Source organism: Galdieria sulphuraria (assembly GCF_000341285.1).
Source record: "Galdieria sulphuraria unplaced genomic scaffold scaf_77, whole genome shotgun sequence".
Lineage (NCBI taxonomy): Eukaryota > Rhodophyta > Bangiophyceae > Galdieriales > Galdieriaceae > Galdieria > Galdieria sulphuraria.
This window is the reverse complement of record NW_005178398.1, coordinates 1-13,618: the sequence shown is the minus strand read 5'-3', so window position 1 is coordinate 13,618 and position 13,618 is coordinate 1. Positions and strand designations below refer to the sequence as shown.

Below are 13,618 nucleotides of genomic sequence, written 5' to 3'. Positions count from 1 at the left end.
AAACCACTTTGTTCGTCTGCGTATGCTTTCTAGGAATTATCTACTAAAAGTTGGACTTTATTTTCAGAGTCAAACCAAAACTCTAGTCGGACACGATGACATCAATGTTTGCACTCGTGTAATATTGTTGAAGTTCAACCAATCCTTCGTGAGTTTCTTTCAGAGCTACTTTGTATACTATCCAAACGCAAGCTGTTTGCACAAAATGTGAAGTCTCTTTTTCGCTTTTTGACAGCTACAACTACCACTATTTTCAACAGAACGACCTTTAGTGTGTAGAAAAGAAAAGCAGATCAGCAGCACTCTTGGCATGCAAATACTGTTATACACAAGTCGCCTTGTTTCCCATTCACACCGTACTACTAATGTTACCCTCCTTTCCAACTGTACTATGGACCAAAGACGATTTGCAATAGATGCCTTTCAAAAACACTATCAATACTGGCTTCACCACTATGACTCTTATGACTTACATATCCTTTTAAACATCTTTCACCTTCGGTAAAACCAGTAATTCATAAAAACAAAGGCGTTTCTCAAAACGGACTAATAGCTACAATCGCCATTGTCACAACATTTTACCCAGGTGAACACAACCAAGATTTTCAACAGTGTCCTTTTGCTTGCTTTATTTCATGGTTCCCAACAAGTTGAGCATACTTTGAACTGAAAACTTTTCCCTTGCTTTCAAAATACAAGTTTATTCAGTTTTCGTTATCTAAAGCCCCCCATCCATAATATTTCAAAGTATCAATAGAGAATTGATATAAACGCTCGACAATAAAAACAGCCATTAAAAATATGCAATGATGGACTCGAGACTTTCCTTTGCTATTCTGGAAAAGGAATGAATTTTACAAAGAGTGCGAATATCGTTCGTTTACACTATAAAACCTGTTGCAGAGTTACAGACCAAATTTTCCATCTTGAAAGAAGTCACATAAAAGACAAAAACTATCATACGGAAAGTAACTCTTTATACTGACCAAAACACTCAACTAAGTGTCTAACTGGTTTCTTGAAAGACATCTTTGAAATATTAACCCAAAGACTGATTCTCAACGACCGACTACAAGACTAGACTGTCAACTGCTAATAAATACGCAAAAATGCTCTGTAACAATTATCAGTAAAAACTAAATCTAAATGAACTTGCGAGACAACTAATTGGGTAATGTAGTGAAACTCAACAACAGCTTAAACTCCTTTGTCTTTGCTCTTTTCTTGACAATACAGCTCACAAATTTCCATACAAGACCAGAAGTGAAACAACAACAAGTCTTGCATAAAGTATGTAAAATTCAAATAGATAGTCAATGTTGTACATATCAAAAAGATACTACAGTCTATCCGGAACTCAGAGCTCAAGACGACTCGAAGGATTTTTATAAAGGAATGAACTGCAAGGCTTAAAAAAGAAACGTAGATAATAGAAATCCACTTGTCCAACTAAAACAACAAATGAGTTGGAAATTAAAGTCGGAAAAGTTTCAGAAGTAAACCTAACCAAGTTCAAAGCCTTAACAACACTGGCCCCTTTTAAACTATTGTGTAATTTCCAATTGGACTGTGATGAGAAGAATTGCTATGTATTGTCTCATTTCTACTGGAGGTGTAGTATCTTGTAGTGAGTTTTATGAAAGAAAATATTTTACTTGGAGACTTGGAAAAAGCTGCTTTAATAATAAATGTGCTAGATACAACTAATCTCACAGCATAGTAATGTTGTGAAAGGAGAAAAATAGTGTTGTAACAAAGTTCCTGTTCAACTAACTATCGACACTGTGCCTTTTCAAAGAGTTGAGTTTGATCAATCTTGTCTCTGCAAGGTAAATTTCAAACTACTTGTGACGCTATTTTGATTACAAATCAAGAACGGTTTTGCTACAACCAGTTTTTGACTCGTTCTCGATCTGAGAACCTTTCTTTGTTGGTCACTCAAAATGAAGGAAAACTGCATAAAAGGTGTAAAATTGTCATTTTCCAATTTCAATGACAATTACTCTGTTTGGCTTGCAATGTGAGAGATAGAACCTTTCCTTCTATGCAAATTACGCTCAAGGAGCAGTCTTTTTTCGATTACGAGTTATAAAGAAGAATAAATTGTATACTCAACTCTAGAATTGGAAAGTATAGAGAGGACAAGGCTACAACAAAAAACTGACCAAAGGTTGGGAATACTTTTGTCTATACACAAATTCGTACATAAACTACTTACGATAAGGAGGATCGAACCTCAAACGATTCAAGGCTATTGGTTCGTTCTCCACGTAAAGAACTTGTTGAGAGTTTTCAATAGTATAACAACAGTAAAAGTGGTGATGCTTTTGCTTCTCCCTGCACATATATTTCAAGATTCATCTTTCCTTTTTACTTTGCCAAGAAGAGATGAAAGATTCTTATTTTTCCATTATTTCTACATTTATATTCTTTTTTACTAATAGACGAAATTAATCGAGTATATTTAAAAGAACAAGACCTTTACCGGTTTGGATAACAATCACAATATAAATTTGAGATTTGACTCAACAAAGGAATCAGATAAATTGTTTTATCTTATTCTGCTGAATATTGTTTGCGAGTTGACGACATTTTTATTCGCTGTAGAGCAACTTGGATAAAACAGCGTTTCTCTTCTTTTTCAAGTTTGACTTGTCCCTAGTAGAAATGAACATTCCTTCTATTGATAGACCCGCTTTTTATACGAAACGTTGGGTTGTCTTTGATTCTCGTTACCAATATCCAAAAGGAAGCCTCTATTAGTGTACCCATCAGGTTATATTTCGCAAGAGTCTTCTTCCAAGTGCCTAACGCAAGAAACTTTTGTATAGTGACTCACTTATTCAACGAGCTGATGGTTGAGAATGGAAGAAGAATAGGACTCAACTGGAGCTGAACAAATCGTTCTTTGAATTTGCTGAGCTTTTAAAAGTTTTGCCTTTTTTTTATATTGGAAGAGATAATAGCCCTCTTGGAGTTATCTCGTTCCTAAAGTAGCTTTGTACTTTTTATAGTTTGCTTTCTTGTATATCTTTAAAAGTTGTGGTTTTTACAAAGTTTATCGTACAAGAGGATGCAGCAAAAGCTTTTAAACCTAAACGGTCATGTTTACCTTCAAAAGCACCTCAAATGTATAGTCGACTATTGAGGAGAAGGAATTCAGCTATGATTCAAATGCTATGCAATGACAAGATACGAGAAGAGAGTCGCTAGAATAGACTCAATTCGACTGAATTGAATTTTTCTTGAAAATATCTTTTCTCCTCTTAACAGAATTCACAGTATCAAATGCCACTATTTTCAGAGGAGAAAGAAACAGGAGTTATTGACTCTTACAGAAATTGAGTATTGATGATACTCTTGTGTGAGTCAATGTTGTTTCTGAGATTTGATAAAACCACGAGATATTTTGGATCCTTCTTTGCACATGTGTTTTGGTTTGTTTTTTGCTATCATCAACTTTTGTAGCTTTAGTGATAAGCTGCTACTTGTCATGATATCGTAAGAAAGGAATTTGATGATTGCTGAGAATAAAGCAGTGTTGTGCTTGCGGGTTTCTGCATTTCTACTAAATAATATATTTCAACTGGAGCTTTTGAATAGACTACAGAAGAGAATGACTTGGTTCATACTCTAGTTCCGTGTTTCGAAATGAAGCAAAAGTGACGTGAAAACTATTCCATAAAATACAGAAAATCTAGAGAGACGTCTATGGAACAAATTCTTCATGAACAATCTATATTGCTCGGAACTCTCATGACTATTCTCGAAAATTCTGAAGGAAACTTTCTTATCTATGTGAGAATAGGCCATGTTTGATAGCTTTATACTCTCAAAGAGCATAAAAAACTTGTGAAATAAACATTGGCTTCCTTCCAATCCTCCTTGTACCCTATGAGAGTTACCATTATATTAGCATACGAGAATAAAAATATCGATAGTTGAAAAAGCCATATTGATCGTTCTTCCATAGTTCAAGTCATCTCAGTCCAAGCCATAAAGGGTATGACATAGTCATCAGTTGATAAAGAGAAGAAGTTTGGATTGGTATCCTTTACTGTTTTCCTTGTTGTTGTTGTGACCGACAAACAGTCAATCGTTCATTTATTTATATTTGTACTCCGAAATAAACAGAAGGTTGTTTTAATTTCTCTTTGGCGATGGCGAGTTTGGATGAAAAGTGGAAAGCTGTGGACAACTTTGAGTCTATTGTGGTAGATCGTGAAAGAGATGTTTTTCGAGTGACAGAAGAGTTGTATGATCTTCATAAAGGCCGAAAGCAACTCAGGGATGTAACAAGTAGTTGCAACTATCGCTTGACGATACCATTTGCCCCCCATCTCTTTGGCTCGGGCAAAACGACCTTTGCCCGAACCTATTTGGAGTTGGTGCAAAGGTTTGGTGAAACTTTTCTGTCGACGTTTGCTTCGGACCCTTCGAGGAGAACCTTTTTGGAGAAGCTGAAAAGGGCTTCGTTGCTTTATGCGGATTTAAAGGAGTTGGAGCCCACAGACCCGAAAGAACGCAACCTTGAGTGGGCAGTCTACTATTTGTTAATAAAGGCTGCCTGCTCTCAAGTTGGCGCGGAAATTTTGCGAAAGAAAGAAGCCTTCGAAATGGTGGATATGGAACCCTCCAACCTAGTTCGACTTTTACGAGATATACTAAGGATTCCTTCTGATCAATATCTTCTTCTAGCTTTTGATGAAGTTGGTGTCCTAGACGAAAGTCTCGACGAATTTCATTTCAAGAGAACCCATGACGGTAGAGTTCGACCTTACAATGACTTTTTCGGTATCATTAGTCAATTGTGCAAAGAACCCGACTTGTTTTTTATAGTTGTTGGGAAAAGCAAGGGTTTAAGTATTAAGAATTATGTGGCTTTTGGGCTATCAAGAGTTATACTACATTTTATCCCTTTATCAGCTTTGGACGCTTCCAGTATCGTTGAATTCCTTGAAAAGACTCTTCTAAAGACACCTACTCACGAACCAGTTTGTAATGTCTTATGTAGTTCTTCATTTTCAGTAAATGAATTGGCAGATTCATTATTGGAATTGACTGGTAGTGTTCCTGGTTTACTTGTTCGAGCAATCAGTTACCTTTTGCTGTATAAATCATCCAACAACAATTTCTTATTATCTAAGGAAACCTTCTTGATCATAATGAATAGCTTTCTAGTAACAAATTATTGTGTTGCGCCATTCTTACCTCGTCTGATAAGTCTCAGTGAGCAGCGTAAGCGCTTGTTAAGAATGCTTACGTTATTATCTTTGTATCGTATTCGATTTGATTTTGATGAAACTGTGCAAATAAGCTCCAATTCTGATGTGTTTTTGTTTGATCTAGTTACAGATATGTGTCTCTATCGTCGATTGGTTATAGAACCAGACCGCAACGAACGCTGTGAAGTGTTGATTCCCAAGTTACTGATTGGATATATTGACCAAGGCTTAAAGGATGATCGTTTAGAATGGTTACTTTTACAGACTCTCAAGTCTCAATCTGTTGAATTCTTTTATGAGTCGAAATGTCGAATTTTGGAAGGTCTTATTGCTACACTGTTTTATTTACATTTTTCTCGGCATCCTACAAACAGCTCAATGTTTTCTACTCTTGGTCAATTGTCTCGTGTTTGGAATGAAATGAATTTGCAATTTTCTTCCGAATCTGCTGCTTATTATATGAAATCTATACATTATACCAGAGCTGTATCAGGAACAGAGAGAATGACATTTGGAAGCAATGATGAATGGGAAAGGATAGTGGAAGAAATGTTAGAATTTGAAAAGATATATATTCCATTTCATTCAACATCCCATAGTCCAGATATATTATTCAAGTTGCATGGAAGAACGAATGAGAAGAACTTGATGATTGTGGGTATTGCTTGTAAAGGCCGATGGAGTCGTAATGGTATTCGATGGAATGAAATTTTGGAAGAAGCTCACAAGTTTTTAAAACCAGTTCATGATCTAGTATTGACTAGTCATTCTACATGGCATTGTATGTTGATTATTATGAGTACTCAGTTAGCAACCAACGTATCTGAGGACTTGAATCATTCTAGTCGTTGTTATTCATCTGGCGATAGTGTTGAAGATTTCGTGATTCCTCACAACTGTGAATTGGTTATTCTTTCTGAAGCTGATGTAGAAAACTTTATTGGCAAAGACATTTTATCGAATTTAAGGAACGCTTTCAAGTCTGTGGATAATCCACATTCGAGAAATATTGGCATTGCAACGTTACAAGAAATAGTTTTATCTCTTTCCAAAAATATTTAAGAATAAATCGTTATTGTTCTTTAATGAATATCAATTGAGTATTTGAGAAGTTTTCTAAAACAAACACCTTCAAAAGTCGTCATAAGTCGGGGGTCTTTTATATGACACTGTCAAAAACTATATCAAACTTTTGCAAAATTCATTCTTCTAACCACAGTTTTGTGATTTGGTTGACATACTCCATTGTTTCGTGCTGTATAATACATAAATGAAGCTAATAACAACGAACCTGAACTCTGACTTTAAAATTCATCTATTTTCTAATTGAAAACGACGAAATAGATTGGACGCTCTTCAAAACTTGACAAGTTGTTGCTACATACATTCATGTTTGTCTTTCGTCTTTTTCTGCTTGTCTCCAGAAAGAATACTAGGCGACTTTTTCATCCGACTAGAAGAGAGTATTGAAGGGTTCTCTACGATTCCAAGTTTGTATTTTAACTTGTTTTTCTCGGAGTTTCATCATCAAATGAAGATGGTAGAGTATATCTAGTGAGGAAAGTTGAGAAAATTACACCATAGTACTCGTACTCCATGTTATAGTTTAGAAAAAGTATTTTATCCGTACTGAAGGATCTAATAACAAAGCACTAGAGTTTTCGAATCTATTAGCAAAACGAATAAAAACGTTAGGACCAATCAGACATTTGTAATCTTTTTGATATACATGTGAACTCTTTCTGAAAAGAACAATATTCCAAAGTTTTAAAACCCTGTATATACTATGGAAGGAACTTTTCAAATTGACTTTGCACTGTTATCAATGCAATTATAGCGACATTTTAGAAGAATGATAATAACAGTAATAATAACAATGAACCTGCCTACAAAATATGGAAACAATCCTCCAGAGAACACGGAACATTTAAAAATGTTTCGCTGTTTCAAAAGTTCTATGGTTACCTGGTCAAATATTGTCAAGTACAGTATAAAAAGGATACGAATAAATCCCACCCAATGAGATTTGTTTTCATTTTATCTTTTATTATTATCCAGATAAATCATATTAGTCTTGACTTTTAAAAGTACTCTATATGAATTGTAAAGATTTTCTTGTCACTGAGGCTCTATGGGGAGATTCACTTAGACTACCAGATATTGCCTTTTACATATGTAATAACATTATGGAAGCCTAGTCATTAACTAGAGAAACTATTAAAGAAGGAAATATTGTGTCATTTTTATCTAAATAGTTTGATTGGATTTTTTATGTATCTCTGATTGAATGCAATAGACACGCAACATACAAGTTACATAATGTACAGACCAACCGAATACAAGTATTGCTTATGAAAAGGAACAGCATTATTTGTTACATGAAACACTTCCAGTCCGTCGGCAGTTTTTGGATGATGAAGTTGGTTCATTCGACAGAGTGTGGAGTTATTCAAGCCGACAGTTAGATGCAAAGATTGCTTTGAAGATTTGATAATCCTTTGGAGCTATTGAATGGGTATCGGCTTGGTTTTTTGTTTCATTTGAGACCTTGCACCGCCAATTCTTAGTACAAAACACTTAAAAACAAGGCTATTTTCTTATAACTATTGTAAAAAACGAGAGCAATTCTTTTCGTAGATAGATCCTTTACAAAACCTTTGCCTTGTGACCAATAAGGCTCCCTGTTCGTAGAACAGTTATAATCTTGCTGCAGTCAGAAAGAGTCACATAGGCGATCTGAGAAGAATTTTTCGACAGTGGGGAGATATCTGTAGGAGGCAATATGAAGAATGACCAAGACGAGAGGAGTGAGGTTTTGCTAACGGAGTTGTCGATTCTCGTAATAAAGTCTATTGGCAAAACTGTTATGGCCTCTGTCGTTTGGAACACAGCTCAAATAGGGAAAGCAATACTTTCAAAGTTGGAAAGCAAACAAGTGGAGATATCTTAGTGTTGTTGTTCCCAAGAAGCTCCCCAGGGTATTTCTCATTCAGTCAAGATCTGGAAGAATTTATCTCGAGTGTAATAAGACACAAGTTAGTTAACAAGTGACAGAATCCCATAGAGTATTCTGATTCCCAGTGTAGTTCTTTCAGCAGCGAGTGGTCTAAGGAGTCAAATGATTTCCAAATTGACACACTTATAGTTGTTCTTTGTTTCAACAAATAGATAAGGACACAAAAATTGAGCTTAGTTGATAGGTTTCAAGCATGATAACCAACGGAGACAGATGATGATTGCTCTTAAAAAATTATTCACATAAGGACGAAGACTTGAGAGCATTGAAAATGGTGAACTGTCCAAGCGACAATTTCTTCGAGTCAACATCGGAATTTCTTCAAATAGTTTTTATACATACAGTCAATTGTGTGTTTGCTTGAAGAATCTGCAAGACGATATGTGCAGTGTTTTAAGGCAAATGCCATGGAAGCTTATCCTTGTGTTGATAGTTGGAACTTTTGGTGGAAGTGTAGTCGGTATTGATACAGCACTTGTGGGAGGTGCACAACTTTTTTTTATAAAGCGGTTTAACCTAGATGCTTCGCTTCAGGGGCTCACGATAGCTGCCACCTTGTTGGGTGCCCTCGTGGGTTCACTTCTGTAAGAAACGTATTTATTGAAGAAGGAATACATTAACAACTCTTAGATCCACTTTGTTGAATTCTCTAATAGGAAGAAGAGGTGCTATGTTTCTGGCAGGTTTGGATGCCATTGCAGCAGGTTTTATCGAAGCCTTTTCTAACATCTGGGGTGTTTTATTGTTCGGAAGGCTTATTTTAGGAGTTTCTTTTGGAGTTTTTACCAGTACAATACCAGTGTTTCTGTCAGAATTTGCTCCCACAGAGATACGTGGAATTTTTACTACTGTGTATCAAGTAGCATATGTTTTTGGGTATTTCATCGGTTTTATAGTGGATGTGATTTTCGTAAATGTATCACATGGTTGGCGATTCATGTTAGGTGCTGTTATTTTACCTGCAACTGTAGATATAGTTGCCCTATCTTTTTCGTGTGAATCTCCTAGATGGTTGTTATCTAAGGGCCGTTTGGAAAATGCTAGAAACTCTCTGCTTCAGCTTCGAAAGTCACAAGAAGTAGCAGACAGAGACCTTGAAGTGATGAGTAATGTTATAGAGAAAGAAAGACAAGAGGCAAAGAAACAACCCAGTTTTTTTCGTATTGTTTATGATAAACCAAGTGTGAGAAGAGCATTGACGTTAGGATTGGCTCTGCAAATTGCTCAACAATTTAGTGGTGTAAATGCAGTCATGTTTTACTTTGACTATGTTTTACAATTAGCAGGACTTTCTGACTCACATAGTATCGACGTTAGTTTAGCATTAGGGTTTGGAACTGTCATTTTTGGCCTGCCTACATTTTGGCTGGTAGATCGTGTTGGCCGTAGAATTCTGCTTCTGTCTACTATGCCGTTTGTCGCAATTAGCTTATGGATGTGTGGTTTTTCATTTTTTGGAGACAAAAAAGTCAGACTGGTATTAAATATTACTGGAACGCTGCTATTTCGCTTGTTTTTAGGACCTGGTATAGGACCCATGCCTTGGGTTATTACTGCAGAAATATTTCCATGGCAAATTCGGACGCAATGCCTTACTTTGAACTCTTTTTGTAGTTATATGCTGAATTTTGTTGTATCGTTTTCTTGGCCGACAATGTTGAATTCAATGCATGCACAGGGAGCGTTTGGTTTCTTTGGTGGTTTCACAATATTGTCTACCATTTTTATATTTCTGTTTCTTCCAGAAACGAAAGGACTTGAAATGGAAGCCACTCATCGGTTGTTCGAGGACTCGTTTTTCCAAATAGCCAAGAAAAACCTTGAAGGAGTTTCGAAGATGTTTAGTAAGGTCATGAATAGAAATGCAAAAAATAGAGGCGATGATAATGCAAACGAAACTCAAAAGATGGAAGAGAATCATATCAGGAACCACACTATGGAAGCCTCGTCTAGTTCTGCTGCTCGGTATAGCAAGGAACACTCCAGTAGAGAAGATGAATTGTTTGGAGTAAAATGTACTTGTGCTTCCTGATATTGTGTTGTCCTATGAGAGTGAAGTTGGATGTAGTTGCGTTTCATAATGATATCGAAATGTTTGGAACAAGCAGAAAATGTAAATTGTTTTAGGATTCTAACAAAGCTGTCTTTGTAAATAGAACGTCTTCTTGTTGTCATAACATTCTCTAAATGCTGAAGTTGTTGATACTACAAGTGTAAATGAACCAACTCAAGCACATTAAGAACAAATCGAGTTGGCATTTTTTTGTGTCGATAAGAAAACAACAACGAGTTGCAAGATTAATCAGGTTCTAGAGGATGTTTTTCTGTAGCAAGTTATACACGAAGACCTACAAAAATATCTCAGTAAATGAGAGAATCTTGAATTACTTTGGACAAAAGGGATTCTATACAACTTGTTGCAACTGAGTACTTGAACTTGCCTAATCCAAAGCCAAAGGAACTACTCTTTTTTTATAGAAGCATTTGGATTGACACCAGGCGTGAGGTAACGTCAAGAGATATCTGTAGACAAGTGTTGGGTCCTTTCAACGTGATAAGGAATAGTTTCAACAACGAAAAGAAGTTTTGTCACCAATGAAATGTCTTGGAATTATGAATATCTAAAATGAAAACTTTGTTAAGTAACTTGGTAGGGACATACTCCATTTATGACAGAGTCTTTGTACGACTCTAGGCAACTCTGATATCCACGTTAATAGACCTGGCGAGTCTTAAAGAGTAGGGCTAGCAGTCTCTTCTTATTATTTCATTGTTATTTATCTTTCCTTTGTACCTTTCTAGTGATTGACAACAAGATCTTCTTCCAAAGAAATACAGAGAGCTCGAAAACTTAAGTACCTACAACTTGTTCCTTCATATAGACGTCTACGAGAAACGACAAAAACAAAGCGACATGTCAAAATGAAAAAAGCTGGTAATAAATACTGCAAGGATTCGTTGTTTGCCTGTTATCTATCAGCAATTTTTAAACGAATAACAACAGCCAAGTGAAGAACCACCTTTTAAAACAAAAGTTTCAATGACATTTATGAGCTCTTAAACTAGTCCAAAGCAACTTCTTCTAATAGACAAAGTTGGTGGATATTCTAATCCATTATCCAAGCAAACATTCCACACGTGCCGCATTAGTGAATTGCTCGTGTCAGCAATGATGGACTCGAGACTTTCCTATGCTATCCTGAGAAATGCCTGTTGCAGAGTTACAGACCGATTTCTCCATCGTGAAAAGAGTCATATAGAAGGCAAAAAAAACTACTATACGGAATATAATTCTGTGTACTGACTAAAAGACTCAACTGAGAGTCTAACTGGTTTCTTGTTCTTGCAGAATATCTTGGAAATATCAACCCAAAGACTGTTTCTCAACAACAGACTACAGGACTTTCAACTGCTAATAAATAGGCAAAAATGTTCTGAAACAATTATCTATAAAAATAAACAAACTTGTGAGACAACTAATTGATTAATCTACCAACACTCAACGACAGCTTATACTCCTTTGTCTTTGCTCTCTTCTCGACAACGCTAATCTCAAATTTCCATACAAGACCAGAAGTGAAATAACAACAAGCGTTGCATACAGTATATAAATTCCAAAGAGATAATAAAAGTTGTAAATACTAAAAGAAATTACAGTCTACTTGGAACTCAGGGCACAGGAATCGATGGATTGTTCTAAAAGAAACATTTGAAGGGCTTAAAAAGAAACGTAGATAATAGAAATTCACTTGTCCAACAAAAACGAACGAAGAATTCGTTTTAGCAATTAAAGTCTGAGAAGTTTCACTAGCAAACTTGAATCAGGTCCACAGCCTTGACAACACTCACTGAGCCTTCCTGTTTCATCCAACAATCAAACCATTATGTTCATTTCTAATTGGATTGTTATGAGAAGGATCGCTATGTATTGTCTCCTTTCACTGGAGATATATTATTTTAAGTGACTAGTGAGTTTTATGAAAGAAAATATTCCACTTGGAGATATGTAAAAAGGTTCTGGAACAATAAGTGTGCTAGATACAATCAATCTCACATCTCAGTATTGTTGTGAAACGAGAAGAACAGTGTCGTAACAAAGGTCCTCTCAACTCCCTAGCGACACTGTAGCCTTTTAACAGAGTTGAGTTTGATCAATCTTGTCTCTGCAAGGTAAATTTCAAACTACTTGTGAGCCTATTTTGATAACAAATCAAGAACGGGTTTTGCTACAACCAGCTTTTGACTCGTTCTCGATCTGAGAACCTTTCTTTGTTGGTCACTCAAAATTAAGGAAAACTCCTTAAAGATGTAAAATGGTCATTTTCCAATTTCACTGACATTTACTCTGTTTGGCTTGCATTGTGAGAGATAGAACCTTTCCTTCTATGCAAATTACGCTCAAGGAACAATCTTTGTTCGATTACGAGTTATAAAGAAGAATAAATCGTATATTCAACTCTAGAATTGGAAAGTATACAGAGGACAAGGCTACAACAAAAAACTGTTCAAAGGTTGGGAATACTTTTGACTATACACAAATACGTACACAAACTACTTACGATAAGGAGGATAGAGCCTCAAAAGTTACAAGGGTCACGCTTTGTTCTCTACATAAAGAACTTGTAGAGAGTTTTGACTGGTATAACAACAGTAAAAGTGGTGATGCTTTTGGTTCTCCTTGCACATATATTTCAAGATTCACCTTTCTTTATTACTTTGCCAAGAAGAGATGAAAGATTCTTATTTTTCCATTATTTCTACATTTATATTCTTTTTTACTAATAGACGAAATTGATCCAGTATATTTAAAAGAACAAGACCTTTACCGGTTTGGATAACAACCAAAATATCATTTAAGATTTTGACTCTGCAAAAGAATCAGATAACTTGTGTTATCTTATTCTGCTGAATATTGTTTGCGAGTTGACGACATTTTTATTCTCTGTAGAGCAACTTGGATAAAAAGGCGTTTCTCTTCTTTTTCAAGTTTGACTTGTCCCTAGTAGAAATGAACATTTCTTCTATTGATAGACCCGTTTTTTAAACGAAACGTTGGGTTGTCTTTGATTCTCGTTACCAATGTCCAAAAGGAAGCCTCTACTAGTGTACCCATCAGGTTATACTTCGCAAGAGTCTTCTTCCAAGTGCCTAACGCAAGGAACTTTTGTATAGTGACTCACTTATTCAACGAGCTGATGGTTGAGAATGGAAGAAAAATAGTAGGACTCAACTGCAGCTGAACAAATCGTTCTTTGAATTTGCAGAGCTTTTAAAAGTTTTACCTTTTTTTATATTGAAAGAAATAATAGCCCTCTTGGAGTTATATCGTTTTAAAGCAGCTTTGTACTTTTTATAGTTTGCTTTCTTGTATATCTAT

General features: G+C 35.7%; 3 protein-coding genes across 3 annotated transcripts; 2 read left to right on the top strand and 1 right to left on the bottom strand.

Annotated features, from left to right (window-relative positions):
* Window positions 1-684: 684 nt before the first annotated feature.
* Gasu_61100 (uncharacterized protein) lies at window positions 685-2,358 on the bottom strand. Its single transcript, XM_005702711.1, has 2 exons — window positions 2,219-2,358; window positions 685-1,536 (listed from the first exon to the last, which is right to left on the bottom strand). The coding sequence occupies exons 1-2, from the start codon at window positions 2,343-2,345 to the stop codon at window positions 1,358-1,360; spliced, it is 306 nt and encodes a 101-aa protein (XP_005702768.1). The 5' UTR covers window positions 2,346-2,358; the 3' UTR covers window positions 685-1,357.
* Window positions 2,359-4,068: 1,710 nt separating this feature from the next.
* Window positions 4,069-6,309, top strand: Gasu_61090 (archaeal ATPase). The gene has a single exon (XM_005702710.1). It carries the CDS (start codon window positions 4,161-4,163, stop codon window positions 6,285-6,287), a length of 2,127 nt encoding a protein of 708 aa, XP_005702767.1. The 5' UTR covers window positions 4,069-4,160; the 3' UTR covers window positions 6,288-6,309.
* Window positions 6,310-8,498: 2,189 nt separating this feature from the next.
* Gasu_61080 (MFS transporter, SP family, sugar:H+ symporter) lies at window positions 8,499-10,478 on the top strand. Its single transcript, XM_005702709.1, has 2 exons — window positions 8,499-8,825; window positions 8,872-10,478. Exons 1-2 carry the CDS (start codon window positions 8,623-8,625, stop codon window positions 10,271-10,273), a joined length of 1,605 nt encoding a protein of 534 aa, XP_005702766.1. The 5' UTR covers window positions 8,499-8,622; the 3' UTR covers window positions 10,274-10,478.
* Window positions 10,479-13,618: the final 3,140 nt, after the last annotated feature.

Coding starts and splice junctions, on each gene's coding strand:
- Gasu_61100 (XM_005702711.1), bottom strand. CDS start 2,345: ATGTGCAGGGAGAAGCAAAAGCATCACCACTTTTACTGTTGTTATACT. Junction 1,537..2,218: donor GAGGTTCGATCCTCCTTATC/GTAAGTAGTTTA, acceptor ATAGTTTAAAAG/GGGCCAGTGTTGTTAAGGCT.
- Gasu_61090 (XM_005702710.1), top strand. CDS start 4,161: ATGGCGAGTTTGGATGAAAAGTGGAAAGCTGTGGACAACTTTGAGTCT.
- Gasu_61080 (XM_005702709.1), top strand. CDS start 8,623: ATGTGCAGTGTTTTAAGGCAAATGCCATGGAAGCTTATCCTTGTGTTG. Junction 8,826..8,871: donor GCCCTCGTGGGTTCACTTCT/GTAAGAAACGTA, acceptor AACAACTCTTAG/ATCCACTTTGTTGAATTCTC.